We start from the raw sequence: 22,102 nt of genomic DNA on the forward strand, positions 1-22,102 counted from the left end.
TTCAGGTAAGGGAACAAAATTTCCTTCTAAGGTGTTCTGCATTTATACCAAATCTTGAATATACCATCTTTCTATATGCTTCAAAATCTCTAGCCTGCTCAAGAGGCATCTGAGAATTCTGTTCCGCTAAATCTCCACTTATTTGTGATCTCAAAACTATCATCCTTTCATCATCCTTGATATCAAAGTCCCAACATGCCCTCTCAAATGAAATGAGGAAAGATTCAGGGAAATCTCCTTTCCTATATTGTGGAAATTTCTTTAGGACAATTTCTGACAGATTTCCCTCACTAGAGTTGTTATTGTTATTCTGAGCAGTTAATTCTAATTGTTTCATTTGTATTTGAAATTCCATTTCTCTTTGTCTTAATTCCATTTCTCTTTGTCTATTTTCTTGCTCAAATGCCATTTGTCTGGCCTCTTGCTCAGCTTTGGCTTTTTCTCTCTCAATTTCTAATTGGTTTTTCATAGCTAGCTCCCTCAATTTAAATTTTTGTTGTAATTTCCATTTCTTTTTTTAAACATTTTGTTATTTTTTAAACCATACTTACCTACAAGACAAACAAAAACCTACAAAACAATAACACATAAGACTAACAAAACATACAGGACTAACAGAACATACAAGCAGGGAGGTATTTCTCATACCAGCTTATCTATTACATAATTTCTGACTACAGGAATAATATGTCCGTGTGCATCTACACATGTTATACTTCACATCCCTATTTTGTATATCTAATTAGGTATCTAACATCCTAAGTTTATATTAAATTTTATAAATTCTCTTATCTGCATTTCCATCCATCTAAATCTCATCATAAACATTCCTCATTTCCTCTTTAAGATTACTTATCCACCCATAATATCCACACAGGCCTGTTCATTCCTCAAAAATCTCCATTCTTATAAACAGAAAAGTATATGTCTAATCTTATCAACATAATCACTCTTATAATTCACACATATTTGGTATTTCAATATACATGCCTCACAAACAAAACATCCAATATTATTTTTCATCATCATTTCTAAAGTTCATGAATCACATATGCTTATCTAGCATTAAATTTCATATCTGGCCAAGTTTGGTTATAGTATATTAGTCATGTTGCTTTATATGTTAATCATATGTATCTTAAACCAATTGATTTCTATTATTTGTTCAGCAAGTAACTTCCTCCTTTTTCATTTTTATTTATCAACTCCAGTGTTATCAAACCAGGATTGGCCTCTCTAATCTTGTCAGCATTGTCACTATTATAATCACACATATTTAATGTCTCAATATGGCTGCCTCACAAACAAAACATCCACTATTATTCATCATAATTTCTAAAATTCATGGATATCAACCAGAATTATCCTCTTGCCACCTTTTCTTCATTTTTTTTCTTTTCCCAGTTTTGAAATGCCATCTATAATATTTCTTTAAGGCATGTTCTATACGGTTGACTAAATTCATCTCCATATAGTCAGTGGTTTGGTTTTGGAGCAACATAGTGTGTGATCTCTGATCGTAGATTTGTGCCCTCAAATTTGCCAATTTCTCCCCCTTTACATTTTTTTCTTTTTGGAACAGTCTTGAGATACTTTCTCCCTTCCCAGCCCCCCCTTTCACCTTTTTAGGCAACTTTTGAAGAAAAGGAGTCTTCTTCTCTCTCTCTGACGACGGGAGTTGTTGCATAAGTTCTGTGATTTGTCTGTACTGCTTTGAGGCAATCTCTCTCTGACGATAATGGCTGTTCATTAAAGATTTGGTTAAGTTTGTCCTTACTCTCTATCTTTTCATGCAGAGCATAAAAAGTCATCTTCAAGTCTGTTCTGATCTCCGCAAGCTGGAGATATGCCACAGTTTAACTAAGCTGCCACCAACCATTCCCTATAAGAAGTCACACAGACCAGGGATGGATTTTTAAACAAACAAAGGAATAAGGTTTATTTAAATAACACACAGGGAAAATAAAATGATCAAGTGAATAAGATACAGTAACGTGGCTTAGTCTCAATCATACATACACCAGTTTGGTTCACACAGAACACCTTACATTAAAGCACAGACCCTGAACCTATCAGTTCTGGCTACCTATAAAGGGACCTGAACCTATCAGGTAGGTACTGACTGACACACAGTAGTACCCTGTCTGACACACAGACTCCCACACCAGCTTCTTCTCTCAGCTCTCCTTCTTCACACAAGCTCCACATATATATACAGTACAGCCCCTCCTCCTGATGTCCCGCCTTCCACTCCCCATAGGCTGGAACTTTCCCTCCAAACCCATGACAGACAGGTAACATCAGTGCTGTATGTAACACCTCCCCTCTTTATAAGTTGTTTTGTAGGGGGAAAGCTAAAGTGCTTTTCTCCAAAAAACAACCTGGATCCAAAACATACAAAAACAGTTATACATTAACATACAATACCATACTTACTTATACTTACACTAGGATAAACATATCAATTAGGCATTTAAACATTTACCATTTACTATACATCAAGTTACCTTTATTCATACATACCAAGTTCAAAAAACAGGTACATTTAACCTTTGGTCACCAAAATATATACATAGTCCATGTTTCTTTCGCCGTCTTCATTCTTCGGGTCTTCTTGACAAGGCGTCAGCAACACAGTTCACTGACCCTCTGACCACCTTCACTTCAAAGTCATAGTCTTGCAGGTTTAAAGCCCACCTCATAAGTTTACTATTGTGGGTTTTCCTTGTCTTTAACCATTGCAGTGGTGAATGGTCAGTGCACAGAATAAAATGTCTTCCCCAGATGTAAGGCTTGGCCTTCTGGATCGCGTAGACTATGGCCAGGCACTCCTTCTCCACGGTTGCCAAATGTCTCTCACCTTTCTGGAGTTTCCTACTCAGGTAGGACACTGGATGCTGGTCACCATTTTCATCCTCCTGGCAAAGAACTGCGCCTACCCCGCTGTTAGACGCATCGGTGTAGATGATGAACTCCCGGTCGAAGTCTGGAGTACGCAGCACTGGATAGTTGATGAGGGCCTCCTTCAACCTCTGGAACGCCTCCCCACAGTCGCTGGTCCACGGGATGCGGTCATCAGTCTTCTTTCGCGTCAGATCGGTCAGCGGAGTCGATATCTCGCTAAACCTCGGGATGAACTTTCTGTAATAGCCCACCAACCCAAGAAATGATTTGACTTTTTTCTTGGTGTTGGGTCTAGGCCAATCACGAACTGCTTCTATCTTGGCCTCTAGGGGTTTGATCACTCCTCCCCCTACTATGTGACCCAAGTATTTTATTTCTGGGCTACCCAGCTGCAGTTTGTTCTCTTTGCAGGGCCTAGGCCAAAGCACTTCCTCCCCTGGGTTAAAGCGCCTCTCCCTGCCTTTCTGGTCATCCCAAGCTTTCTTTCTGACCTTTTGAGCTTGCAGGGTCTCTGCTGCTAGCTCTAGGTTTCTCTTTAGGTCATTCCTTAAAGAGTCTATATATGTCACAACATCTTGTGGGTCATCCTGGGTGATCTGCTCCCAATTTTGTTTGATTAAATCGAGTGGCCCTTTCACCCTTCTCCCAAACAAAAGTTCAAACGGACTGAACCCGGTACTGGCTTGTGGCACTGATCGATAAGCAAACAAAAGGGATTGCAGCTTCTGGTCCCAATTGTTTGGATTCTCTGCCAAGTAAGCCCTAATCATGCGCATCAAAGTCCCATTGAACTTCTCCGTTAACCCATTACTTTCAGGGTGATAGGCAGTGGTTTCCTTGTGCTTAATTCCACAGATTCGCCATAACCGTTTCATGAGCTTCGATGTAAACGATGCGCCCAAATCTGTGATTATTTCTGAGGCAAATCCCATCCTGGACATATACCCCACCAAGGCATCTGCCACTGTGTTAGTTTCAATGTTAGTCAAGGGTATGGCTTCAGGGTACCTCGTGGCATGGTCCACAATGGTGAGAATGAACCTGTTCCCCCTCTTTGTGGCCTTGGGCAAAGGTCCCACAATATCCACCCCTATGCATTTGACCGGAGTGTCAATCACAGGCAAAGGGCACAACTTTGCTTTGGTCCTGTCACGGTTATTCCCCTGCCTCTGACACACATCACATTGTTTACAGAACTCCTTGATCTGCTTCCCTATTTCAGGCCAGTAAAAATTCTGTGTGATTCTCTGCTGTGTTTTGTTCACCCCTAAGTGCGCAGCAAACATGTCAGAGTGCCCCCTTTGTAAGATCATGGGGCGATACTTTTCAGGTACCACTAGCTGACTTCTGATCCCATCTCCCCCTTTTGAGATATTCCTCAGGGTCTCTCTATATAAAATTCCCTTTTTCTCTCGAAATCTCACTGGGGTTTCAGGTGTTAGCTGGGCGTCTGTCACCTGTTCAAAACACTTTTGGAGAGTGGCGTCTGCCTTTTGCTCTTGGCCAAATCTGCTGTCCGTGGTCAAGGTTTCCACCACAGCCTCGGAACTCCCCTCTGCTTCCGTCTCGGGCTCATCAGTACCCCCTTGAACTGTCCCCGTGGTAGCTTGTGAGCGTGTAATCACTAGCACCCGTTTCACATGTTCAGCCAGGTCATTTCCCACGAGCACGGCTGCTGGCAGAGTTGATGAAATCGCTAGCCGCCAAACTCCCCTCCAGCCTTGAAAGTTTACAGGTACCTCAGCTACTGGCAGTGAGATCACCTGCCCCTCAATCCCTGCCACCTTTATGCTCTCATTTGGGATTATATACTCCCTAGGAATAATATCTGGATGGCACAGGGTCACCTGGGAACAAGTATCCCTTAGCCCCCTATACCGATGGTCAAGTATTCCTACGTCCACCCCTGCGGTTTCAAACAACTGCGAATCTGTTCTCACGAGTAAGCAGCGCTTGACCTCCACAAGAGGACCATTTTCCTCAGCCTGATCAGCAGATGTAACTGTTCCAGATTGAGTAGCCATGGCAACAGGCTCCCTCAGTGACAAGGAGCTTTGCTCTTTCTGGACACAGAACACAGCTTTTGGCTTGGTTCCAATCAAATCATGAGGCACATTTCCTTTTAGCTGCTTTAATTTCTCACACTCTGAGATTAGGTGGCCCTTTCCTTGACAGAAATAACATTTTCTGCTGTATTTGGAGTCTTTCTCATCTGGTTTTGGTTTTCCCTCCAAAATCTGAGGTCTTTGTTTCATGTCTGAGGGCTTCCCTTCACCATGGGCCCCTCCCACTTGCTGGTTTTTCCCTGGTCCCTGAGAGTACTTGCTGTAGGTTTCTTTAGGTTTACCTATCGATTTCCCCTCACCTAAGGGCTTTCTTATTTGGGAAATAAAATCTGCGATCTCGGCCGCTTCTGCCACAGATTTCGGTTTCCTTTCCCTCACCTGGAACTTCAGTTCCCCATGCAGGACTGAATAAAACTGTTCCAGCGCTATCAGGTCTTTGAGCTGCTGGTAGGTCTCTGTTCCCTCCTGAGATAGCCATTTCTCTAGCAGCCTCACCAGTTGGGCCCCCACCTGGGTAAAAGTCTGCTCTGGTTTCTTGGTGAGTGACCTGAATCTTTGCCTCAGCTGTTCCGCATTTATCCCATGTCTGGCAAACACCAGTTTTTTAAACTCTGCGAAATCTTTTAGCAGTTCCTCTGGCATCTCTGCATAGACTTCTGCCAGGCTGCCACTGATTAAAGATCGCATAATGGTCATCTTCTCAGTTTCCCTTACTGAGAAGTCCACAAACGCTCTTTCCACGAGGGAAAAGAACACCTCAGGGCAATCTCCCTTGTGGTATACAGGGAATTTCTTCAGGTCAGTTTTAGACAATTGGCCCCCCTCAGAATCTCTATTGTTATTATTGTTCTGATTCATCAGTTCCAATCTTCTTAACTCAAACGCCATCCGTTCTTTCTCCAATTCAAATTGTCTTTGCCTCTCCCTTTCCCTTTGCTCCATTTCCCTCACCCTCAGTTCATGCTGTTGGGCTAGGAGCATTTTTCTGAGTTCTGGGTTCTGTTCTCCCATGCTGTCATCCTGCACTGAGCCAAATTCATCCTCAGAACCTTGGTCTACCTGGGGTTCTTTCACTTCACCCATTTCTGCCATTTGGCTTCGAGTCAAGGGCATAATCCCCTCCCAGACCAGGCTGCTTTCAAAAGTCAAGCCTCAAAATAAAGCAACCACTTTTTTTTTCTTTTGCCTCAGAAACAGCCTTCTATAGATTGCTGCTGTTCCTTCAGCACTAACTTGCAACTGTTGCCAGCCAGAGTCCACCCCCCTCTGCTAGGCCTCTCAGCAGACAGGCTAGATCACTGCTACTTCACTCAGTTTTGCCTCAGCTTTTTCCCGCCAAAACAGGTTGCCTCAGAGCTCCCTAATCTAGTCCCACCAATCTGAGGTTACACGTTCTTCCACTAGCGCACCTCCCCGTGAGGTAAGCCTAGAAGATTACCTACGCGCTCTCAGATTGTCCCTGACTAGACCCCCCTTGCTCTGGGCACACTTGCCAAGGCTTTGCTGGACCACTGGACAACTGGACCAGTCGTATCCCACACGCTGGACACCAATCAATGTGACAACCCCAGACCTACTGGGATATGCCACAGTTTAACTAAGCTGCCACCAACCATTCCCTATAAGAAGTCACACAGACCAGGGATGGATTTTTAAACAAACAAAGGAATAAGGTTTATTTAAATAACACACAGGGAAAATAAAATGATCAAGTGAATAAGATACAGTAACGTGGCTTAGTCTCAATCATACATACACCAGTTTGGTTCACACAGAACACCTTACATTAAAGCACAGACCCTGAACCTATCAGTTCTGGCTACCTATAAAGGGACCTGAACCTATCAGGTAGGTACTGACTGACACACAGTAGTACCCTGTCTGACACACAGACTCCCACACCAGCTTCTTCTCTCAGCTCTCCTTCTTCACACAAGCTCCACATATATATACAGTACAGCCCCTCCTCCTGATGTCCCGCCTTCCACTCCCCATAGGATGGAACTTTCCCTCCAAACCCATGACAGACAGGTAACATCAGTGCTGTATGTAACAGTCCTTACTCTCTATCTTTTCATGCAGAGCATAAAAAGTCATATTCAAGTCTGTTCTGATCTCCGCAAGCTGAGACTCGAAATGATTGATTATATTGAATTGACATTCTTGAAGAAGTCCCTTAAAATAATCCATTGTGTGTTGCAATAATGAGTCTCCCCCTCCATCCATGGGTGTGGCAGTGAGCAGGTTAATTACTCAGATTTCCCTCATGATTTATTAGCTAGTCTGCACTTAAAGTCTTACGAGAGGGGACACCAAGGATGTTATTTGATTTATAATCCACCTTGTAGCTAGATGCAGAGTCATGTAGGTTAAATTATGCAGTTATTTAGAGTTCTTAAGTCCTGACTTTATAGATTTATGAAAAGCCAGTTTCTCTGGGAGGATGGGTTAAGAGGGAAAGAGAACAGAGTTGGTTTCGTTTCCAAGCTGTGACATAGTAAGAAAACTCCGATGTTGCAGGCATTAACAAAGTTATGCTGCTTGAGATCTTCCTTCTCATCAGCTTTCGAAGAGTAGATTTGATCATTTACTTGCTGTAGCTTAGCAGCAGATCGTTAATCTCTGTTCTGCAGTCAGATAATAAATCTTATACCTCCCCTCTCCGAGCAGCTAACTCACCATCATGGCGACTTCACGAGACAGTTGCGTGTGGGAAGGAAACTCTTCCAAAAGACAGATTGCCATCTGAAATTCGGCGGTTCCAAAGCCCCCACTTGCAACAAGTCCCACTCTCCTGTGGTAACTTGCCCCCCTTCTCCTGGGGGGGTCCTCTGACTCAGAGTAAACCCAAGGGAATCCAGAGCCCTGGAATTTCCCCTGTTCTCGCTGCTCATCGCTCCGCCCTCCTCCCATTTCTCAAAATCTTGGGAGCTTAGATCCTTTTGTCTCTCTGAGGCACTCTCATCAATTTCTTCCTGTTCCATTGGGGTTCCATTTCCCTCCATTTCTTGAGGTAAGCTCTCTGCCTCATGACTCCTCTTCTGGCTACGTTTGGGGGGGCATGTTTACTTCTGAGATAATTAGTCTTGAGTGTTTGTACTGATTTTTAAAAGGACCTGTCTTTCTGCTTTTAATTCAGTCACTGAAATAATTTTATATCTCAAGCCTCTGCTTGGGTTTTTCTATTCCCCTCAGACTGCTCTGACCTCTGGCTTCCGCTTTTATCCACCAGCGCTTCCTTAGAGACTTGGATTTTAAGCTAGCCACAAGGTCTCACAAATCCTGAGGCAAATACAAAGGATTTTTTCCTTTAGAGTTGTTCCTTATCTTAGTCCCCCCCAGATCTGGGATCAGAAGCCCCGCCACTAAGCTTTTCCACAAAAGCTCTAGCAGGTCACCCACTTCTTCACCACAGACCTCTGACTAAAAGGTACCCACGACTCAAGAAAATTCACTTTTAAACTCTGGCTTTACGGGATTGCTTCGTATCCCACAGCTGGACACCAATTGTGATGTTCACCCTCGTGGCCCCTGCTTGTCTCCCCAAACAGAGCTCACAAAGGTAAACCAAAACCTCTTCTTCACAAGCTGCCACCAGCTGATCTCCTTATCAACGTACTTAGAAAAGATAAAGGTCCATTCAGTGCTGACTTATTAATAAAATGAGTTTATTGATTCCAGATGGTTTCCAAGATAATTCATAAGTATATTCTTTCAGTTTCACCAAGCATCAATATTAATCTTCTATTTTAAATATCACAGGTTACTAATCACTCCTCAGACTAATCACTCCTCAGCTCCCCAAACTATCCTTCTCTCAGATTCCTTTTTTTTAAAATATAATTTTATTTTATTTTTTACATAAAGGGTGACATAGGGACATGGGGGTTAGAGTTTGTGAGGGAAGGGGATTTGTGAGGGAGAGGGGAAATCGTAGCATACTAATATCCAATCTATACCTATTGCCATATCAAATCCAAAATCATTCTATTTACTCTTTTCTGCCTTATGTATAAGGTTCACATTTCACTATATATATTCAGCTACTACCTGTTAATTCAGTCCATTTATAAAATAAGTCCCATCTTTCTGTTGCCCTTTGCAAGGATTGGTCCTTCATAACTTCCGATAAGATGTCCATTTCGGCTATTTCCCGTATCTTTTCCATCAGATCTTCTTGTTCCAGCACCGCCGTACTTTTCCAATTTCTAGCATACATAATTCTGGCTGCTGTAATAATATATATAACTATATGTTCCTTTGACCTATCTATGTTATTGGGTATCATGCTTAATAGAAACAATTCTGGGGTTAGTGGTACTTTACAAAGCAGAATTTGTTGTCACATAACATGCACTCTTTTCCAGTATTTTTTCGCTACCCCACACGACCACCACATATGATAATAACTTCCCATTTGTGTTTCACATTTCCAACACTTATTTGATACATCAATATACATCTTTGACAGTTTTTCAGGGGTCATATGCCACCTATAGAACATCTTATATATATTCTCCTTAAAATTAACTGATCTTGTGAGCTTTATGTTATTTTGCCATATTTTCAGCCATTGATCAATATCAGTGTTGTGTCCTATATTTTGTGCCCACTTAATCATAGGTTCTTTAACCGTTTCCTCTTGCATTTGAATTTCCAACATATAATTATACATTTTCTTAACAATTTGTTCTTTTGAACCCAATAACAGTTTATCAAAGATAGTTTGTTCGAAGTAGAAACCCTCTATTTTATCTTTTGTATATCTGGATTCTAGCTGAATTCTAGGCCACCAGTCTAAATAAACATTCTGCGACTCTAATTCCTCTTTAGATCTTAATTCACCGTCCTTTTTTAATAGCTCTTGATATCTTAGAAGGTTTGCTTTTGTCATAAGATTGGATTGTGTGAAGTCTTCTATGGATGACACCCATGCAGGTATTTTATAATAAACTTGTTGTACAATTTTTCTCCACGTTACCAACAAAGCTTTCCTTATCATATGTGAATTAAAATTTTTTTGTTCTTTGTCCTTTTTATACCATAAATAAGCATGCCAGCCTAGTTGTAAATCATGTCCTTCCAAGCTAAGTAATCTATCATTTTCTAAAGTTATCCATTCTTTTATCCAATCTAGAATACAAGCTCTGTAATACAATCCCCAGTCAGGAAGACCAAAGCCACCCCTCTGCTTAGCATCTTGCATAGCCTTAATTTTAATTCTTGGTTTTTTTTCCTTGCCATATAAATCTCATAATTATCTTATTGAATTCTTTAAAAATGGCTGCTTTAACATGATAGGAATTGACTGAAATAAAAATAAGATTTTTGGCAAGGTTCTCTCAGATTCCTAAGACAGACTCCTCTAGACTGAGACTCCCCTCAGGCTCTGCCTTTTAACATCTCTTGAGGCCCCACCTCTCAGCCACATTAGCATATAACTCATGAATATCACCTATCTTATTACATAACTTAGGGTAAACGCTACAGCTAGGTCTGGTAATACATGTGAAAATAGTTTTTAAAATATTTTCAGACCGTCAACAGGTGAATCAGTGTATACTGATCTCATTTATATGGGGGTCCCACTGTGCTGCTTTGCATATTATGTTTGGCTCTTTCATCCTATTCATCCACTGTAAAGGATGATCAGTCACCAACAAGAACGGCACCCCTAACAAATAATATTTCAATGTATTTATGACCCACTTGACTGCCAAGGCTTCCTTCTCTATTATTGGTATATTTCTGTTCTCTAGATGTAACTTGTTACTCAAATACATTATTGGGTATTCAACCCCTTATTTCTCCTGAGCCAATACAGCCCCAATACCTCTATCTGAAGCATCTGTTTGTACTATGAATGGATGTTTGAAATCCAGGGCATATCGTTTAGGTAACTCATTAAGAATGCTCTTAAGAGTGTCAAAGGCCTGTTGTTCTACCTTTCCCCATTTCACTCTCCTTGCCATCCTTTTCTTTGTTAGGTCCGTCAGAGGTGCTGCAATTTCAGCAAAATTGGGTGCAAACTGTCTATAATAGCTGGCTAGGCCTAAAAATTGTTGAACTTCCTTTACATCTCTTATGTCCTGTTGTGTCTTGGGATCAACCTTGCTGTGTCCTTCCAGGTTTTCGCAGTAGCATGGTGGATGCAACAGCAGCTGTCACAGATAACTTCCCTCCCTCCAATTAGCATGGATGCGGGGTAATTGGGGTGGGGGCGGAAACCTTCGACGAGAGGCAGGTTTTTTTAATGTATATATACACGTGTGTGTGTGCATGTTCTTTTTATCCATTAAATCGTGTGGAATAACTGCGGTGTCCTGACTCTTCTTTGGGCGCTCAGCGCCACGACTTAACATGTCCCAAGAAATGTACCTCCTCATGGGCAATCTTGCATTTTGAAGGATTAACAGTAAGCCCAGCTTTTCTCAATTCTTTTAACACGGCTGTTATGTGATTTAAGTGTTCATTCCAATTATGACTAAAGATTACAGTAGTATGTCATCTACGTATGCCCTAGCAAATTCACTCATTGGCTCTAACACCTGATTCATAAGCCTTTGAAAGGTAGCTGCTGCCCCATGTAACCCAAATGGCATTTTTTGGAATTGGTACAGGCCTTTGGGGGTCACAAAAGCAATCTTTTCCTTATCTTCTTCTCTCAAGGGAATTTGCCAATATCCCTTCGTGAGGTCCAGCAAAGTCAGGTATTGTGCGCCCCCTAGTCTTTCCAGCAAATCTTCTATTCTAAGCATAGGGTACGCGTCAAACTTAGAAATTTCATTTAATTTTCTAAAGTCTATACACAATCTCACTTTCCCATCAGGTTTTGGTACAACCACAGGATAACTCCTTCAAGGACTGTGAGATGGTTCAATCACTCCCAGGGCTATCATTTCATCTACTTCCTTATTTATAGTTTCTTTCAGGTGAAAAGGCCAACTCCTACTACCACTTCGGATTATAACATTTGGTTTGGTGTTGATCTGATGTTCCACACAAGTGGTATTTCTGGGTCTACTAGAAAAAACATCTCGAAATTCCCTTTCTATGTCTCAGATCTGAGTTACTTGAGTAGTGTTTAAATTATTCCCTAAGTTAAACCCTTGGTCACTTGCCGCACATACTGAAGCTTCAGGACCTAAATCTTCCTCTCCTATGTCTCCCCACAAAACCTCTCTCTCTTTCCACTCTTTTAACTAATTTACATGAAAAATTCCTGTTTTTCGCTTTTTGTCTGATGTTTTGATCTCATAATCTACCTTTCCTACTTGTTTGATAACTTCATAAGGTCCTTGCCAACATGCAAACAATTTAGTGTTTTCTGCAGGTAATACTAATAACACCTTCTGACTGTGTACGAACTGGCGTGGCCTCACTTTGACATCATATCTCCTTTTTTGTCCCTGCCACATTATCTCTAGATGTGTCTTGGCTATTTCTGACACCTTTCTCAGATGTTCCCTCATTTCCATTACTTGTTGCACTGAAATGTGCCCCATCTGTTCCACTCTCCCATTTTTCTTTGATTAGATCCAATATCCCCCTGGGGTTCCATCCATCCATCATCTCAAAGGGGGAAAATCATGTGGAAGCTTGAGGAATCTCTCTAACTGCAAACCAGTCTTACCACATCCCGTATCGATCAGCACCCTTTTTTCCTGTCCATTCACCCGCACAATTACTTCCCATCCTTCTCTTTCCGACCCCCCTATCAGAACCGATTCAGTAATGGGTCCTACCCAAGAACAATCCAGGCCAGGGCATTCTCTTTTTACATGCCCGGGATGCCCACAGTCGAAACAAACCGGTTTGCCGTCCTTCCCCATCTTCAGCCCGGTGCCTGGTTCGAATAAACGGTGGTCATACATGATCTGCCGCACCGGTTTGGGTCGCGGTGGACTGAAGCTCAGTTTCCTGTTGTTGATTGCTCCTTGAGGCGCAGTAGGACGTGGAGGAGCGCTGCTACTGCTAGTCGCCATCTTGTCCTACGGGCGGAACTTCTCTTGGGCGGGGTTATGATGTTCTCTCCCTCCTTCTTCAGCCATACAGTAATCTTCGATCAGGTGAATCGCCTCCTCCAATTGCTTTGGCCAATTTCTCTGTACCCAATTACGGAGATTCGTTCCCAAAGTAGTGACTAATTGTTCCATTACAAAGATCTCCAAGATCTCCTCTTTTGACTTTTCTTCTGGATGCAGCCCCCTAATTAAATTAGCCTTCATTCGTTGACTAAGGGGGCAAGGGTGCCTGCCTGCCTTCAATTTAAGCTCCCTAAATCATTTCCTGTAAGCTTCCTCTGTCAGATTTAGAGTCTGTAGTATAGCCCCCTTTACCATGTCATATAGTGCCACTTCTGCTGAGGGCGAAGTGTCAACTACTTCTTGCAGTACACAGGTTAAACAGGGAATCTATATCAAAGTCCATTGTTCCTTGGGTCATCCCGCAGCCGTGGCTACCTGTTCGAAAGTATGCAAATACGCTTCAGGATTGTCTGTAGTGCTCATTTTTGGAATACGGATAGGCATGGGTCCCGCAACCCATGGGTTTTTTACTTCTTTGGATGTTCTTTCTCTGTTTTCACCCTCCTTATTTTGCTGCAGTAATTGTCTGGTTATCAATGCTTGTTGTTCAGCTAAATTCTCTATCAATTTCTCATCTCTTAATTATCTGTCTCAGTTCGAGAATTTCTTCATTTCCCGCCACTCTGCCTGCCCCATGTTGGGTGCCAATGTGAACAGGTTCTTCCCTTCTCTGGAACGGACTCTCTTCTTCAGCGGGAAATAATAAAGGCGTAGCCTTTATAACCTTTAAACTTTCATCTTTATTCTCTTCCATATGCACCAGCACGTTGCTTACAGGAACAAACGTTTCTAACTTAGGCAACAGGCCACAACCTTCTGAAACACAACTTTTGTCATAGTCCCATGGACTCAAAGGGGTTGCCCTCACGCCATTCCTTGGCTTCTGGCTTCAGGAGAGGGGCGCCCCGAATCGCACAGATAGTCCCACAACATGAGTGTCGGACCCACCCTCTCTCATCAAGTTCTTCAGAATGTTGGTATTTCTCTGCTTCCCACTCACGTTTCAACTCAGCTTTTCTGGGCGCCACGATCACAGTCCACTCTTGAGCCACCACTCGTTGAGATCTTTCTCTTTCCTGGTCAGGATCAGGCAGCAAACCTCCCACTCTCAAATTTGGAAAGTCTCTTATCAGACCCTGAGTGCACACTCTTTCAAACACCTTTCTCCGTTCCTCTCCCTTCTTTCTTTCATACTCCTCCACCACTGAGGACAACCACCCTCCTTCATTTATCCCTTCTTCCCATACTGACACCTCTTGTTCCTCCCACTCCTTCTGTCAAGCAAATCTCTGTCTTTCCCGCCTTGTCATCAAGGTTTAACTCTCCTGCCTTTTTAGTAACTGTCACCAGGTCACTGGGATGATCCCTTCCACTCTGTTCTCTTTCGCCTTCTACATCCAGGGACGGCACTCTCTACTCCTCCTTCACAGCCCGGTTTCTTTTTTTTTTCCTTCCGGGCCTCCCTCGGCGTCAGGCTCCTCAGCCTCACCTCCTGACTCGCACAAGTGACACGGGTAGATTTTGGTGGGAGTAGGAGTTCTGCCAGGTATTTAGGCCCTAAACCGTTTAGGGCTTTATACGTGAGCATTAAAACTTTGAAGTCAATGCAGAACCAATTAACACATTTTTTAAATAAACTGTTTAATAACTGCAAAAAACCCTCTAGAGAATGCAATTTGTTCTCTTTTTTTTGGCAAATATCACTGGTCCTATGTTCCTGTGTCTGTTTTTTGTAATACTATGTGCCAGAACTGAGTTAGGAAGAGTGAAACAAAGCAGACAGAAGACACACTTTCCTAAGGGGACCTGAACAGGATGCAACGCTTTCCAAGTATACAGCCCACCAAGCTAGCCAAAAACAGAGATGAAGGCAGGACAAATGACATGGGAAATGATGCAGTTCAAAGAACTTATTACAGCCAATGTAAGCTTAGTGTTTGTGGGATGGAGCAACAGAATGAGGTCACCCTTGGCAGACCCCTTGCGAAAATAGTCTGAGGAAGTGAACTTGTTTGCCAAAGCTCATGCTAAAATACAAGAGTTAGTCTTCAAGGTGCCATAACGTTTTGGTCTTTTTCTTTTGCCATATATGTTAGCACAGACGAACACAACCACCTCTTCTAAAACTACCACTTGGTAAATGTTTTCCTAATAGATTTAATTGTCAGACAGGCCTTTCGGGTTGTGGTATCTCTACCCTTTGGAGAGCAGAACTGGCAGGACCAAGCCATGTTGGACAGGAATGTACAGACTGGTTTCACTGGTCAGCTCTGGGACTTAACGGGTCCTCTAGACGCCACTGAGACCGCCAAGGGTTGGGCGACAGCCAGTCAACAGTGACAAGTCTTTTAAAGTCTGTTGCAAAACTACTTAAGTCTTTTAAGATGGAATTTATATCGCCGCCCGCCTCCCCATCCCTACATCCAGTCATACGTCGGGTAGTGCCGGTTTCCGATGTCCAGCAACAACAAACCCATTGACCTGTCATTCCCCCCCATACACACACACACAAAACCCCGCTTCCACTGTCCCCTCAAATCCTTCCCCTTGTGCTCCGAAGCGTGCAACCTCCATGCTTTTTCGCTCGTCGCCTGTTTTAGACTTGTCTGGTTGAGGTTTAGCGCTTCTTAAGCAACCAAGTCAGGCTAATCTCTAGCGAGCCCATCTGTCCCTATGGCCGCCAAAGCCGTTAGAGGCGCGGCAATTTATGCCAAGTACGTCACAAACACAAAGGGACGGAAAACTGCTACACACGCAAGCGCAGAAACAAGCACAGCGACAGTAACGGGGCAACCGCACGAGACACGCCCGCCTGCGTCGCTCGATTGGTCGAGAGCCTGGGACGGTCCTGCGCAGGCGCGGAACGGGAAAGAAAGAAAGAAAAGCCACGCCCGTCGCTGGGCGCGCGCATGCTCGCCGACGACGGTTGAAACAGGGACTGGGGCAGCAGGTTTGGAGGCGGCGTTGACGCCTCTGGAGGAGCCGCGAAGATGGACGAGCTCCAGTCTGCGGAGGAGGTAACGGCGTTGAACGGCCGCGCTCCGCCTCCCGCTCTCCCCGCCTCGGCTCCCGGGGGGAGGGCAGAGAGCCTTCGTAGTTCTGTCCTTTTTTCTTGCCCGCCGCCGTAGCTCCGTGAAGCCGCACGGCCGGGAAAGAGCGAGAGCGAGGGAGACGATGCCGGGTCGCTGCCCCGGTCAGGAGCCGCCTCTCTTCCCCCCCCCTCCTTTGTTGCTCCTCGCCCTCGTCGCTCCGGGCGGCGGCCCCTCTGGCTCTCCTCCTCCTCCTCCTGGGCTCGATCTCGGCCCCTCGCCGCCCTTCCACCCCGGCGGCTTCCCCCGGTCGGTGCTCGGGCGATGCCGCCGGCGAAGGAGCCGGCATTGTTCGGCGCGTGTGACAGGGATCGCCTTGCCGTTCTGGGAAAGGGGGTTCCCCCCCCCCAAATGGACATGAGAGAAATTCGGAGGAGGAGGAAGAAGAGGTGGCCAGGGCGGGGGGGGGGAATCTTCGTGCGAGGATACGGTCGGGTTGGAAGGAGTGGCTGAGGGCTGCACAAAGGCGCTTCTGGGCGGCGGCGGGGGGGCGTTTGCTCTGAAGTGGAAGGAATGGGTTATATGGCGGGGGGGGGGCAATATGTGCTCTTTTATGCCCTCCTTCCACAGACAGTTGTAGGTGACTGCTGCTGGGATCCATAGGTGTGCAGGTTGGGGGATGCCACCCATCCTTTCCTATGAAAACCTGGCTCTCTGCCCGCTTTTAGAGTTGTTCTTTCCTGATTGCTTAGGAATCCTCGCACAAGTGATGGATGGTGCTATAATGGGTGAGCAGAAACAAGGTGTTAGATGCTTAGGTATCTAATTATACCTGATATTAGAATGATCAACTACTGAATTTTTATCAGTTTTGTACAATGCATATTTTACGTTTGCTTTAAAATGTTTCTTCTGATCTTTTTTTAGACTGCCTTTATTGTGGATGAAGTGAGCAACATTATAAAAGAGGTAAGATCATCTTTATGCCATATTTTAAGAACACAACATGGCATGCTCAGTTTAATTTGTTGTGTTTTCCCCATTCATAATCAGAACCCCCTTGCTGATTTATGCTTGAGTAAAGAAGAATCATATAAGTCTTTGTAGCAAATTGCCACTCATTAATCAGGGTCTTATTTTGATTGGTTCATACCTTTTGCCAAGTAGTACTTCAGTAATGAGTAGCAATTTGCTGCCAAGACTTATGTGATTTTCTTTACACAAGCATAGATTAGCAATAGGATTTTGACCTGCAACTGTTAAAACACATATATGTAATATCCACAGTGTTAGAAATATTTGATGTCTTAGGTAAAGGTAAAGGTTCGCCTTTACATTTAGTCCAGTTGTGTCCGACTCTAGGGCACAGTGGTCCTCCCTGTTTCCAAGCCGTAGAGCCAGTGTTTGTCCATAGACAGTTTCCGTGATCATGTGGCCAGCACGACTAGACACGGATCACCGTTACCTTAAAGTTTGTATTGTACACTTATTTGTTTAAAAGAATTCTGTTTGGATAAGTGCTATTCCATAAGGCATTTAAAAAAGATTTTCAGGGAATAGCCATGTTAATTTGCTGCTACAACAAAGAGTCTTACAGCACCTTAAAGGCTGACAGGTTTATTTGGGGTAAAATTGTATGGACTGTAGCTACAAACTGTGGGTTGCTTAAAAAAAAGATAGCAATCTAGTAATACAATTTCTGTCTTGTAAATGAAGTAACCAAAATAGGTCTAGGTTCACATAAGCTGAAATCCTGTTGTAGTAAGTTGCAATTAGTGTAGGGCTTTTGAGTCAATTGAACTTAGGAGTTGACTCACCAAATCCCCACTGATTCAATGAGCCTTCTGTAGTTGCAACTTAATATACTAAGAAACATGATTTCAACAATTATGTTCTTAATTCAAAACAGAAAGCTGGATACAATAAATGTGGTTATTTCCATGAATGAAAAAGAAAAGAGCCAGTTCTAAGCAAGCCTTTCCATACATGCAGGAGTGTCCCCCTACTCTACCCTGATCTGCAACCCTTTATACTGTGTTGGATTTCACTGAAATCCAGGAGTGGCCTTTCAAAGGATGTAAGGAGCTAGTATATATGTGTGTGTGGGGGGGGGGTTTACAAGAAGGAAGACTGTTGTGGCTTTCAGTACTGAAGAACTAGAATGCAATTCTCAAATGCATCTTCCCGCATCCACCCACCACTATCTTCATCCTCGGGGTCAAAATATTTCCTGAACAATTTCTGGCATGACAGAAGGAAGATTTATGATAGGTGGAGGGGGGGCTTTTTTGAATGGAAGCCCCACCTGCTGGTAGAATGACACTACTGGAATACTACTAGAGATGGGTCGGAATGGATTCAGAGCCTTCTATCCGAATATCACTGTGCGACAGACAGCACAGCTGCTGCTTGGACTCTCCTCACCTCCTGGACTGGCGGAGCACCACTGTGGTCCTTTATTGCCAATGGTGCACCAATCTGGGCAGGAGCTCGGCCAGCAAGTCCCCACCTCCACAAACAGTTGTCCACTCATTGGCTGCACAGGGAGAATCCTCATCCTGCCTCCTTGCCAAGTGGACGACTGCCTACGGAGGTGGGGACCTGTCGTCTGAGTTCATGCCCCAATTGATGTGCTGCTGGTGATGAAGGACCCTGATGGCATGCAACTAAAGGTGAGTGTTTCTGCCTGTATGGGAAGTGGGAAGAGAGTCTGTGTGGCAGCCGTGCTGCCTCACACCATTATTCGGATAGAAGCTTCCGAATTAATTTGGGTCCATCTCTAAATACCACCTTTTGCATCTGCCAGGTTCCATATGAGGTCTTTTGACTCCCAGCCTATACTGTATATCTGCTGTCTATACTGTATATCTGTGGTCTTTGCACTCTGGATAGCCAAATACAATACATCCATAAAGATTTTTTATCTCTCTTTCTAATGAATAAGCGTATCCGATTTAGGACTTTGCCTTATATAATATTACTTGACCTCTAACCTGATCTGCAAGCTGTTTAAGTCTGCTTCAGTTGCAGTGGTGACATCAGTGGGATTGAAGTCTGTGTTTAATTTCTGTGCCTTACCCTGGGAGTTAGCTGTTAGTGACTTCCAATCATGTAGTTGCTAGATTTATGGAAAATGTACCACTGTTGTTAAGCTACCAGTGTTTTGTTTACTAATCCTTTATTATGGCAACCTCCTTAGCAATTAGTGAAGGTGTATGAACCTGCACTAAATATTCTATACAGTACTATAGAGAGTTCATGCATTCTTTCTTAACACTTTGTAACTTAGTTGTAGGTGAAGTGACAGTGAATGAAAAACAATGTATTCTCGATGGTTGTTGTGGGCTTTCTGGGCTGTTTGGCCATGTTCTTAATGAAAAAACACTTTTCTTTTTCTTGTACAGACCACCACCAGTCACTATGACAAATATGCATGAAAATTTCAGTCTTTGGAAATAGTCTACTACTCCAGAGGTTACAGCGCAAACGAGCAGTTTAATTTTGCAGTCTTAGTTTCACTTTGTTTTGATGGAATTCATTTTTAACAGAAGCCCTGTGTAGTTGCACAGGGGAACATTCACTTACTGATTGTAACCTTTGAAATTAATGCACATATTTTTAAATCATGGGCTAGTATACTGTTCCCAATTGTGTGGCATAACCATGTCACATATGGAGCAGGAGGTGATGTTCTGGGAGAGAGGGGCATTGTGTAATACAGTTCGAGAGCATGAAGAAACTAACTGGGATGCCTTGTGTACAATAACGTGTGTGGAACCTTTAGCTGTATACAGTCTTACACAGCTCCTCTAATGCTGGAACAGCTTGTGCAATGTCTAGTTATGGCTGCTGATTGTACCAACAGGCTGCTAGCCATGAGTTCTTGGAGTTACAATTCACCGGCAGAATGGTGGTAAAAGGAACCTCTTTTCATTTGTAGGCCATTGAAGGGACAATAGGTGGCAATGCATACCAGCACAGCAAAGTGAATCAATGGACTACAAGTGTTGTGGAGCAAATTTTAAGCCAGCTGACAAAGCTGGGGAAGCCATTTAAATATGTTGGTAAGTTAATATTTTCATATTTTTATTATTAATTTGACAAAAATGGGTTTCAGTTAAAATTAAAAACTAAAGTTTAAAATAGGAATTGAAGGGGGAATAAGTGTTGAAACTGTGGTTTGACCTTCGAAGGTCATAAAAATGGGATCACATAACTGACTTTATGGCTCAAAGCAAGTAAGATGTAACATATGTGACCTTTTCCTAACAGCATTCTTGTTTTCTGCAACTTACAGTGACGTGTGTGATTATGCAAAAGAATGGTGCAGGTCTTCATACAGCAAGTTCTTGTTTCTGGGACAACTCTGCAGATGGTACAACAATATTTTAAAACTTTTTTCTTGGATACATCCGTGAAATGTTTTATAGAGTGTTTGCATGACTTATGGAAGTAGCTTCCTTTCGGAAGAATCCGCTGCAACCACTTACCCTCTGGAAACAGCTTCTGATTCCAGCAGATGTAAGTGATTAGGGAGCAGGGTTTTATTGTTGCTAAGAGTGATGGTAAATTATGTCCCAGTGCTGGGAGTGATGTACTTCAGATAACTAAATAGTCTGTGTAGCACTGTGTTGTCTTAGACTTATTCAGTGAACATGATTTTCAGCAGTTGATATGGAAAGAACTGTTTTTACTACACATGGGAGCTTTGTGTTCATATCCTGGGGGATACGAATACGAAGCTTGGCACCACAGGTGCCGCAGTGGTCCATTCCGCCCCTCCCCCCCCAAACCAACCTAGTTCACTCACCAGGCTCCTTGCAGCACAACACCTCCAAAGGCAGTGACATCACTCCAGTTTCAAAAGTAGTCCTGCTGGCGCTGCCCCACCTCTCCCCTTAGCCAGCACACAAAGGGAGCAGGGAGACTTTTCTTCACGCTTCCTCTTGCCAGAGCAGTTGGCTGTGGGGAGAGGCATGGCAGCACCAGTGAGACTTCTGCGATTGGTGTGATGTCACTGCCGTCAGACGTGTGCACTGTGAGGATCCCAATGAGTGGACTGGGCTGATTTTGCGGGGCAGAAAGGGAGCATTGTGGCACCTGTAGTGCAGAGCTTCATATTCTTATTCACCAGGGTACATATACGAAGCTCCCATGGCTAGTTTTTACTTTGCAGAATCTCAGATGCATTGCTTTAAAGTAGATGCACCAGTTTATCTTTTCTACGTATAGTAGAATTACCCTAACACAATGTTGTTCTTTTATAGGAACCTGCACTGTGAGATGGGAAAACAAGACTATGTACTGTATTGTCAGTGCCTTTGGACTTGCAATATGATTGCCTTGGAATTCTTCAGCCTTTGTGTCATCACTTCCATTTCATAAATCCACTAAAACTGTGAATTCAATGAGCAGTGCTATTTTTAAGAGAACTTCTGCTTTCCACCAGTGAAAAATTGGGAGAGCAATTTCAATACCTGTTACACAGACACATCACCCTTTATTCATATCCTGCACCCCCCTGTCTTAACACTGTAAGACTTTCTCAAGGTGCTAAAACCTGAAACCTGCTGCAGTTCTTCAGCTTTATTCCAACTGGTTTGAATAAGATTAATTTCCACACAATAGGTTTGTTTGTTATTAAATTATTGAAATGCTGAACATGTGTGTGTGTATTTGTAAAAGCATCAGATTGAAAAAGCAAGAGTGAGGCTCACCTGTAGCATTATTCATCTAAAAAACAGGATTATCCTCCTTCCTGCATTTCTCTTGTGCCTTTGAACCAAAATGAGCTCTTGGGAGGGTCTGAGAGACCTCTCAATGATCCCCATCAACCTTCTTGATAAGGCTGGAAGTCAGCTTAGGGTTTACCCCTTCACTTTTAAAAAGCACAAAGTGGAACAAAGAGCATTTTGAGCGTTAACACATACTGGCTGGGGGTTTCAAGGAGTTTTTTTTAAAAAAAAAACTGCAGTGGAAGGAGGCATGGGTTACCTTACAGATATTAAAATGGCAG

At 43.4% G+C, this 22,102-nt stretch overlaps 2 protein-coding genes across 2 annotated transcripts in view; one reads left to right on the forward strand and one right to left on the reverse strand.

The window, feature by feature from the left end:
* Window positions 1-15,744, reverse strand: part of SYTL3 (synaptotagmin like 3) — a 56,429-nt gene extending 40,685 nt beyond the window's left edge. The window contains exon 1 of the mRNA XM_078383219.1: window positions 15,626-15,744. The gene's annotated coding sequence lies outside the window, so the exon portion shown is untranslated. The remainder of the gene's footprint in view (window positions 1-15,625) is intronic.
* A 178-nt stretch (window positions 15,745-15,922) lies between these two features.
* DYNLT1 (dynein light chain Tctex-type 1) lies at window positions 15,923-21,747 on the forward strand. The gene is made up of 5 exons (XM_020809516.3): window positions 15,923-16,074; window positions 17,014-17,055; window positions 20,027-20,150; window positions 20,384-20,461; window positions 21,354-21,747. Exons 1-5 carry the CDS (start codon window positions 16,048-16,050, stop codon window positions 21,422-21,424), a joined length of 342 nt encoding a protein of 113 aa, XP_020665175.1. The 5' UTR covers window positions 15,923-16,047; the 3' UTR covers window positions 21,425-21,747.
* The last annotated feature ends 355 nt before the right edge of the window (window positions 21,748-22,102 follow it).

This window comes from Pogona vitticeps, chromosome 1 (genome assembly GCF_051106095.1).
Source record: "Pogona vitticeps strain Pit_001003342236 chromosome 1, PviZW2.1, whole genome shotgun sequence".
Taxonomy (NCBI): Eukaryota; Metazoa; Chordata; class Lepidosauria; order Squamata; family Agamidae; genus Pogona; species Pogona vitticeps.

Coding starts and splice junctions, on each gene's coding strand:
- DYNLT1 (XM_020809516.3), top strand. CDS start 16,048: ATGGACGAGCTCCAGTCTGCGGAGGAG. Junction 17,056..20,026: donor TGAGCAACATTATAAAAGAG/GTAAGATCATCT, acceptor TTTCATTTGTAG/GCCATTGAAGGGACAATAGG. Junction 20,151..20,383: donor GAAGCCATTTAAATATGTTG/GTAAGTTAATAT, acceptor TGCAACTTACAG/TGACGTGTGTGATTATGCAA.